Source organism: Hippocampus comes, unplaced genomic scaffold, assembly GCF_001891065.2.
Source record: "Hippocampus comes isolate QL1 unplaced genomic scaffold, H_comes_QL1_v1.1 scaffold55, whole genome shotgun sequence".
Lineage (NCBI taxonomy): Eukaryota > Metazoa > Chordata > Actinopteri > Syngnathiformes > Syngnathidae > Hippocampus > Hippocampus comes.
This window is the reverse complement of record NW_017806170.1, coordinates 720,666-730,036: the sequence shown is the minus strand read 5'-3', so window position 1 is coordinate 730,036 and position 9,371 is coordinate 720,666. Positions and strand designations below refer to the sequence as shown.

The window sequence follows — 9,371 nt, the reverse complement described above, 5'->3', positions numbered from 1 at the left end:
GGGTCTGACCTTGATGAATGAGTGAGTGCAGGTCAAGGTCCTTCCTGCGGCTGAAAGCCTCTCCACAATCTGGGCAGGGGAACGGGTTGCTGGTGTGGAGGAGTCTGATGATTAAAAAAATTTAAAAAAAAAAAAAAAAAACATTTTATTGGAATCCTCAGATAAAATTAAGGCCTTGATGATCATGTATGTGGATGGAAAGACATGCCTCAGATATGAAATCCGTATGATACATGTCGACCTAAACATACCCTTGGTAAATCAAAACAATCGCAAAATTGCATTACCGCAGTCAAAATCCAGTCCTCGAACTACAATTAGTCTCATCGAGGTCAATGAGAATTGCTGCAATGCTCCCGTAGCATAAAAGCCATGGAATACACACAGACGGAGACGGTGTTTTGACGTCCGTCACCTGTCCTGGCCCCGTGTCCTCTTAATTTTGCTTGCCCTGTCTGTCAATCATACGTGGCTAAAACTCAAGGACGTAGACTGTGTCTGGGCACAGTGAGTTCAGAAAGCTTCAAGGTCCAGCAAAGTGGCCCGGCTGCTGCTACACAGCCAGCCAAGAGAAAGAAGTCTATTGAAAATCTCATCCAGTGTTAATCAGACGCATTTGACTAGGTTGCCAATGTTTTGTCTGAGGCTAAAACAGAGAGCGAGACACGTTTCACCGACCGATATTCCAAATAATTTATAGAAAAGAACAAAAGAGACAAAAGCAATGTGTTACTTGTGATGGTTGAGCTGTTCCTCTGTGTTGAAGTGTGAAGGACAGAGGGGGCATGAGAAGAGACCTTCTCCACCGTCGCCGTCTGCAGCACACATCTGTAGCCAAGGGCACAGTGAAGGAGGTGTTCAAAAAAAAAAAAAAAAAAAAAAAAAAAGATTAGTAAGCAAGGTCTTATGCAGACCTCTCTACTCAGCCTTCAACGCAATATTCATTTCACCAGTGAAGTGCAACAAGTGGCGACAGAATCTTTCAGTGACTAAAGAAAAATTATGCATTGCAGGGCTGACAAAAGAGCAAGCGCAGCCCCGGGCCACCTCCTTTCTACGGCCCTCGCAGTTTGTATGAAGCTAAAATGAAATAGAAAATGTACAGTCGGGCTGTCACAATAGAATTATTTTTGATCAATTCTTCTATCGTCCATCAATTGATCAGCTAAAAATGTTTTTTGGTATTGTGTAATGAATAAACAGAGTGCGCATAGTGGTGGGAGAAGAGAGTCGGAATGAGCAAATCAGAGGGATAACACGAGAGGCACACGCTCGAAAACGGTTTACATTTGGGTAAAGAAGCAAATGTTTGTGCAATGTTAACGAGGCAAATACGGTACAGCGGCGCTTCGTCTCACGAGTTGAATTTGTTCTGCAACCAACTTAATGACTCCGTGCCTTACTCAAGTGCCATTAAAGCATTCCAGCCCCTCAAAAACACCACAATTGCTTCAGTACATATTTTAATAAAGAGAATGGCGATATAAAACATACACAAATAGAATGTCAATTATTTAGCTGGATCGACAAAGTGTAATTAAGCCAAAACGCTTTCACATACATACTACAGGACATCCGTGTGTGGAATGGTTGATGTGTGGCTTTGAAGGGCGTGGACAAGTGAGTGATTAGTGAGTGACTTGGCTGCCCATGCAAGTGTTTTCATTTTGTATGTATTGTCCTGTTCGATAACCTGATAAAACACTCATATTTTTTTTCCATACATCACTTAAGTGGCAATGTAATTAAGGATTGCTCCAAAATGTTGGCCCACAACACAAAGCAAAAAAGAGAAGTCAAGGTACCACCGCCTTTCAAACGGGACCGGTTTGTGTTTTGGCTAAGGGCACCGATGCTAGAAATTTTAGAGATTTGCGTGACGTTCAAGAGGCTAAAGTGAGCCTTTTGTTTTCCGAAGCCCCAATCCCCCCTCCCCAAAAAAAATAAATAAATAAAAAAGGCAGAAAAGGGGTACCGGTTTGCGTCCGCGCTTGCGGCGCGGTTGGTCCGACGTGTGAATGAGCTGGTGCCTTTTCAGAGTGGCGGCCTGCGTGAAGTCTTTGCCGCACACGTCGCAGCAGAAGGGCCTGTTTCCGCTATGACTCATGGTGTGACGCAGCAGGCTCTGCGAGTTGGTGAAGGACTTGGAACACACCTGCACGATAGCAACAAGGCGTGAATGATGTCACCGTACTCCGCCTGTACCGTACTGTGGCGCGGTAACTGATCTGGATGGACACCTTGCAGGTGAAGAGCTTTTCTCCGGTGTGGCTGTAGACATGCGTGCGCAGGAAGACGCGCCTGGTGAAGGTCTTGCCGCAGTAGGGGCACACATGGGGCAGAGCGGTGCGGGACCAGTCCTGCAGCAGCTTGGCAGGAGGCGGCAGGTTTGCCGTGTCCACGGTCACTGCCGCGACGCCCTCAAGTTCCTCTTTGCCACTTGAATCCTTGTTTCCTAAAGAGAGGAATATAATGTTGGGCAACAATTTTAACCTCAATGTAATTGTTGGGCCAAAAAAAAAAAAGAAAAAAAGACCCTCATTGGGGCGTAGTACTCGTGAAGTGGCAATTATCGTCAACTTGTTTGGTTCCTTCGGTTTCAACTATCGGTTAAAAATGGGTAAGCGTGGAGTCCACTTCACCTTTGCTGATGATCCTATAAACCGGCCTGCTCCTCTTCGGGGCCGGTGCATCCGACTCGCTGGCGGGGGTGAGTGGGAGCGGACGCTTTGAGCTCTGCGCCTCCTCCACGGGGGACGCCATCTCGTCGCCGGTCTCCGCTTCATCTATCGGGCCACACTCCAGAACGCGGTGCTGCCTCCGATGGTACAAGTATTGGGTGGTGTTCATGAAGGTCTCGGTGCAGTAGGAGCAAGAGTGGAGCGGCGTGTGCAGGTCGTGCATCCCCTTGCGATGCGCGGCCAGCACGGCGGCAGTGTTGAAGCTGCCGCCGCATTGGAGGCATAGGAAGAGCTCGGTGGGCTGCGCCGAAGAGGACGACGGCGCGCCGTCCGGCTCCTGCCCGTCCGACATGCTGCTCTGCGGGTACGTTTTCTCCGACAGGCTGCTGGCCACCGTGCTGCTTCCCTCGCCTTTCTGCCGGTGTTGCTTGCGGTGGTAGAGGAAGAGGGTGGTGTTGAGGAAGCTTTCGCCGCACACGGTGCAGTGGTGCAGGGCCTCCTCGAAGCCGTGCGTCTTGCGGTGGGCCACCAATTCGGAAACCAGGCCGAAACAGGAGCCGCAGTCCACGCACAGCAGCACGGGATCGGGCTTGGGCTTCTTCAGCGCTCCTCTCCTTCTGGGAGACGACTCTTCCAGCGCAGACGACAAGGTGATCACCTCAGGAGCCGCCTGGTCGGACGCGTCGCCTGTAGAAGTTTCGCCGACTTGCCGCTCGTCCTTCTTGACTTCCGAAGCGTCCGTTTGGTCGGACTTGGCGTCGCTGGCGTCACCCTCGGCGACGGGCTGAGGATCCTCGGGCTGAAAACTGGACTGCGGCTCGGCCTCCGACCCGCCCACGACGACGGTCCTCAGACAGGCACCTTCCTTGCGGTGATGCTGCCACAGGTCCAGGCTCTTGAAGAGCTCCTCACAGTCGCCGCACTGATAAAGGATTCGGGGCTGGTCCAGGAGATGATCTTCGTTGAGCTCGGCCTCTTGGACCACGGTGTCCGTCTCCAGCATTGCATTATCAACAGGCTGCGCGGGCAGTGGCTGCAGCTGCACTTGGATTTGTGGGACGATGGTCTCCTCTGTGAGCGATGGCTGCAGACACACGTGGATGAGGGAGAAGGAAAACAATGTGTTATACCTAAATGATCCTTTTGGTTGCGAACTCCAAACAAAGACCCTTCTCAACACTTGTTACACTCAATACACTTAAATGTAACCATTAAAACGCAAACTGAAGGCTCATTAACCTAGCCAGGATCGTACCTTCGGCTTCAACGTGATGCGAGATTGTGGTGAAGGTAAGCCATTTGAAACTAAAAAGAACTTTTAACATCGTAAATTAGCGGAGCACCTCATGCTTCAACTGTTTGCTTTCCTTGTTTTGTCTACATTGGGAGGCGGCTCGGTGGTCCAGTGGTTAGCGCGTTGACCTCACAGTGGAAAGGTGCAGGGTTCGATTCCGGCCTTCCTGTGTGGCGTTTGCATGTTCTCCCTGTTCTCCAATGTTTATATGCAGTGAGCATCATCAACGTAAATGCTCTTTTTTTATCCAATGACAACCTTATCAGCTGTTGTGCGGCAACATCACGTCATAAACAAACAAATGACGGCTAATCGAGTGGGACTGCAGTCTTGTGTCAAAGCTGAAGGCGCTTCACGTCTCCATCGAACAGGGTGAGTGCGGCTGGCAAATTCTCACAAGGATAAGACAACAGCGAGAGAACAGTTTCCACAACTTGATACACCTGCCCGTCGTCAAATTAACACAGCTGTTTGCTTCATACAAAATAAATAAATAAATAAATAAATAAATAAAAAAAAGACAAAATGGAGGACGCCGCCGCACCATCCAGAGCTGGAGAGTTCATTACTGGCGCACTTCAGACGGCCGGGGCAGATAGTACGCGCGTGAAGGGGGCATCTCAGGCGTCAAGTCTGCTCGCTGACCTCATTACCGGCCGTGGCCGGCTGTACCGAAGCCCCGCTGCATCGATTGCCATCTCGCCGATATGGAAACTTTTTCCAGACATGAGATCAAGCGGCACTTGCAAGGTCATGGTCTGAGAAAAAAAAAACTGCACTTAAGACTTGAGAACTTTTTTTTAAAGGATCGGTTTTGTCTTTTCTAACTGCAATTTCAGACCAGTACATTATCACTTGTAGTCTTAGATAACGTGGCAGAGGTTTTAACCAGTTAGATGTCGCAATCCTTTAAAGGGGCCATACAGTGAAGCCGTGTTTCTTGCTATGTAGAAACATTTTTTTGAAACATTTCACACACATTTGAGCTTGGTGAGCTGCGTTTTCCTCACCTCCCAGCGTTCAATAAAGGCTGAATAGTACATCAGCGATTGCGGCTCTCCTTTCTCACACTCAAGGGCATGACGGTGAGCCGAGCGATGTGTTTTTGTGGCTCTGCGTTTGCAAAATTCATGTGTCTTTTGGGGAAATCGATCCTTCGTGAATGGCTGGAAATCTTGGCTGTTTGTGAAAAGCTTTTATGGAAAAAGTGCGAGTTGGCCTATTTCTTTGCCCAGTTCTGGCAACACATCAGTTTGTGCTAGCGTGCTTTTTCGGCTTGTCGGCTATGCACCGCGGGTTTCATGATTATGTACATGCGAGAAGCATCATGGTCATGCATTATGGCCCTTTCCGTTCTAAGTGCTTTGCAACCATCTCGTGGCATCTCTGTGAACCCGCAAAACAGTTTTGGAGGGGCGACATATATTTGCAGATTTTCGTGGGTTCATAGCGGGACTCGGCCCCTGTCCTTCACAAACAGCAGGGGTTAACTATACTTCAAAGTCCATAAAAAGGATCGCTTGGAAACATGTGACATAGTGCGGGCAAACTCCAGAGGTTAAGTCGAACATCATGCAAAACATCAGCAACAGCAAATCAGCGAGCAATGATGTCTGTCACTTTCGGCCCCCGCCCTCCAATAGAAAAAGCTCGAGCAATTTTATTTTATGTTATTATATTGGGATTAATCATTCTGTGTGACAGGGAGGAATGTGAAAATAAGTCATTAAATGCTGCCAATTCCATGTGTCATTATGATGATGTAACACAATTTCATTTACTTACTCAGAGGAAAAATACTGTGAAGCAAAATATGGTGAACTATAATAGACGGCAATGACTTGATAGGCGGTCCATAATTGCCTTTTCTGTACAACTCCACTTTTCCATCATCGTCAGCGATCCAATCTCTGCTCTCTGTGAGAAAAGTGTTGAGCCTTCCCAGTTCCCGCTGAGCTAATCAATTTTGAGCACAAAAAGGTCCCGCCGCGTGGCCTACAAATTGTGGTAAACAAGCTCCGCGTTTAGTTCTCAGCTGATTCCAAATGCTACCACTAAGGGTTTTTTTTTATTTTTTATTTTTATTATTATTATTAATCAGCAGAGCAACCAGGACCCATGCGTCGATGTTGTTCTCGTATTTTTTTTCTAGGGTTTCTTGAACCGCAACAGGATATGAGTGGAATTCAGAGTTGGATTAAGTCAGGTAAATGCCTGCGAGAAGCGCCGGTACCAAACACACGGACAGTCAGCCACCGCAAAACAAGCTAGCATATTTCTTACCTGCGTCTGGAGAACTGGAACAACAACGGGCGCGATGCGGGACGAATCGGCCTGATCCTCCTCGGCCGTGCATGTCATCTGGTGCTTGAGCACCTCTTCCAGGGTGTTGAACTCCTTGTAGCAGGGGAAGCACATGTACACCGACTGAGTCTCCATGGCCCCCTGCAGTACACAAGAACATAGCTGTGATTCAACCAATAAAGATTGATGTGCTACAAAAAAAATTAAAAGGTTAGTTTTCGATAAAGAAGCAATTATATGTGTGGCTGTATGTGTTGCTTTGATTCTGGCTCTGGCTTTCCTGTGTCTCGTTTGCATGTTCTCCCCGAGCCGACGTGGGTTTTCTCTGGGTACTCCGGTTTCCTCCCACATTTCAAAAACATGCATGGCAGGTTAATGGAGCACCCTAAATCGTCCCTAGGAGTGTATGTGAGCGGGAATGGTTGTTCGTTTAAGTGTGCCCTATGATTGGCTGGCAACCAGTTCAGGCTGTACACCGCCTACTGCCCCAAGACAGCTGGGGTAGGCTCCAGCACGCCCGCGACCGTCATAAGGATGAGCGGATTAGAAAATGGAAGGATGGATGGATGGAGCCGACTTCAACTGGCCTTGCTGATCTCGTAGTTCAAAACTAAAATTCGTCTGATTTCTTGATAAGAGTTGCTTCTGCTCTGCCATGTAGCATTTTTCTTTGCACATTGACTTTAATTTATTACACAACTTAAATTCATTTATGGAGCAAAAAAATAACCACCAAGGCATACAAAGTGCTGCACAGGGAGTAAAAATTACACACACAAAGACAGTTACAAGAAATTAATAACATAAAAAAACAGTACACACCATTGAACACAAGAACAATGTTGGGTTAAAAGCCACAGAATAAAAATGTGTTGTAAGACGAGTTCTTAAAAGAATGGACAGAGAAGGGGGGGGGGGGGCTTGCCGAACATTTCGCAGGTCATTTCAAAGAGAAGGACAGGCATTATATGCCAGACTGCTGTTGTTTTTTTTTTTGTGCATGCATTTTGTACATTTGACCAGTATTTACCACTCTCCTTACTGGTTGCATGAAAGTCTCGTGACAGTAGTTTTTTTGTTGTTTGCAATTGCACTGTGTTTGTGTATACTCTGTGAGGATAAGAGGCTCAGAAAATTGATTGATGGCCGTTACTTCTGCGACGTATACATGTTGTGCTGCACCTTCTCGAGCAGAGGAGGATAAATGTGTCTAAATGCGATTTTTGCTGGTTAAATAAAATGTTTTAACTGTTTGAATGAGAAAGAGGAAACCCCATAAAGTCGGCAGAGATTTGAACATTAGTCTGTTCAATTACCACTTTTCATGAAGCTCGGGAAAAATAATGTGTCGTGTATGAACAAAGAAATATATAGGTAGCATATGGTAAATGTGTTCCTTTCTGCTTAGGAATCACTCGTTCATTTGGTACATATACTGTTAACTTTCATCCCATACCTCCCCTAAAGTAACGCAAAACAGCAGCCTAGACTCGTCCATATTAGTGAGCAAGTTTATCCCAAATCTAACTTAAATTCGTTTAGTCAACGTATTTTGTAGATAAGAGCCAAACGGCCAAACTTTCCGTGTGCGTGGGCCTTTACGTAACATCCACACACCACTTCATAGGCTCAACACTTCCCTCTTCCAGTATACTAAACGACAAATTCGCCCCCAGTTTAAAAAAAGGGAGGGGGGTGTTCAAACAAAGGTAATAGGTCCGACGTCGGCTAGCACCTAGACGGCTAACAGAGCAGTAGCCGCCTTGAACGCTATGTGCACACGAACCGTAGAGCTTAATGGCCGCCAGGCCTGTACCAAAAGCTAACGGCGTGGCAGCCAGATAGCTCCCAAAGCTAACGAAACTGCTTCGTCTTCAGACATGTTGAATCCCCCCAACCGGCTCCCATCACAATCAACCCCTTAAACCAAGACCTCTTTTCCTTCCTCGTCGAAGTTCTACTATCAAGGTGGAGAAGAAGAAAACGGAGAAGAAGAAGTCGGCGAAGGAGAAGAAGAAGAGAATACTTAAGACGGAGGGCGGGATGCCCTTCTTCGGTGGTATAATGGCGGCGATAGTCTAAAAGCTAAGTATCGCTGTCGCCTCCCCGCTGAAATGTGCGATTATTAACACAGAGGGTATGAAGCGTAGACCCAAAAGTGTCGATTACACGTGAATAGGCGTCGAGTAACTCACCGAGGCTTGCCGTTACGTTTTGACGTCGAGGCTCGAAGGGGAAATAGGACAACAAGTTCAGTTGGGGCAACGTTGTAAGAAGCGCCGCGCTGATTTGCTCGGGAAGCGCTGCGAGTCCGCCAATGGCGTTCGCGGAAACTGACACTTGGTGGAGAAGAGCGCGCGAAATTACGGTGGAAGCGTTGTCCATACATTGATTGTGCAAGTTCCATTTTATCCCAGGTGGAAGAAGTACTCACATTTGTGTCCTGAAGTGCGCATCCATCTATCCATTATCTGTATTTGGGTGGCAGGGAGAAGTACAGATCCTTGTGAAAAAAATACATACACTAACCCTGGTGAAAGTCGTACACATTCGATTATTACGTAATAAATACTATATGATTTGTTCACTGTTATGGGGAAAATAAGGGTTGATTATATTGATAGGTTAGCGATGTATTGAAAACTAATATAATATTATGTATACATACTGGTAATATAACAAAGTATTGTCACAAGATGTATCGTAAAATCGAATATTCTGTATATTTTATTTTATGTGAATATTCCCAAGTACTGTACTTGTAATATACTGACAATAAAACTTTTCTGATTGATTGCCGTAAGTTTGTTTTCGGAATGTGGGAGGAAACCCACACAAACACGGGGAGAACATGTAAACTGCACACAGGAAGGCCGGAGCCTGTATTCGAACCTGCGATCTCTGCACCGTGAGGGATCGTGAAATGTGTGGTTCTGTCCAATCAAATTCAGTGGGCGGGCACTAGACGAGACGAGCGATGATCTAGCACCAACTGAATTGCTTGAAACAAGACATTTACCGTGGATTTAACTGTGAGTTGTGTTTTTAAGAAGACTATCAAATTTAATGTTGCAGAGTTAGCTGGCTTCTAG

The 9,371-nt window shown here is 46.7% G+C and overlaps 1 protein-coding gene across 3 annotated transcripts in view; it reads right to left on the bottom strand.

Annotated features, from left to right (window-relative positions):
- znf574 (zinc finger protein 574) overlaps nt 1-9,016 on the bottom strand; it is a 15,063-nt gene extending 6,047 nt beyond the window's left edge. The window contains exons 1-7 of one of the 3 annotated variants that reach the window (XM_019896143.1): nt 8,475-9,016; nt 6,259-6,420; nt 2,643-3,765; nt 2,241-2,455; nt 1,976-2,155; nt 734-828; nt 10-104 (exon numbers count right to left, since the gene is read on the bottom strand). In XM_019896143.1, the coding sequence (XP_019751702.1) occupies nt 10-104; nt 734-828; nt 1,976-2,155; nt 2,241-2,455; nt 2,643-3,765; nt 6,259-6,414 (1,864 nt within the window). In that variant the 5' untranslated portion in view covers nt 6,415-6,420; nt 8,475-9,016. The other 2 variants (XM_019896145.1, XM_019896144.1) reach the window with 2 other exon arrangements.
- Nucleotides 9,017-9,371: the final 355 nt, after the last annotated feature.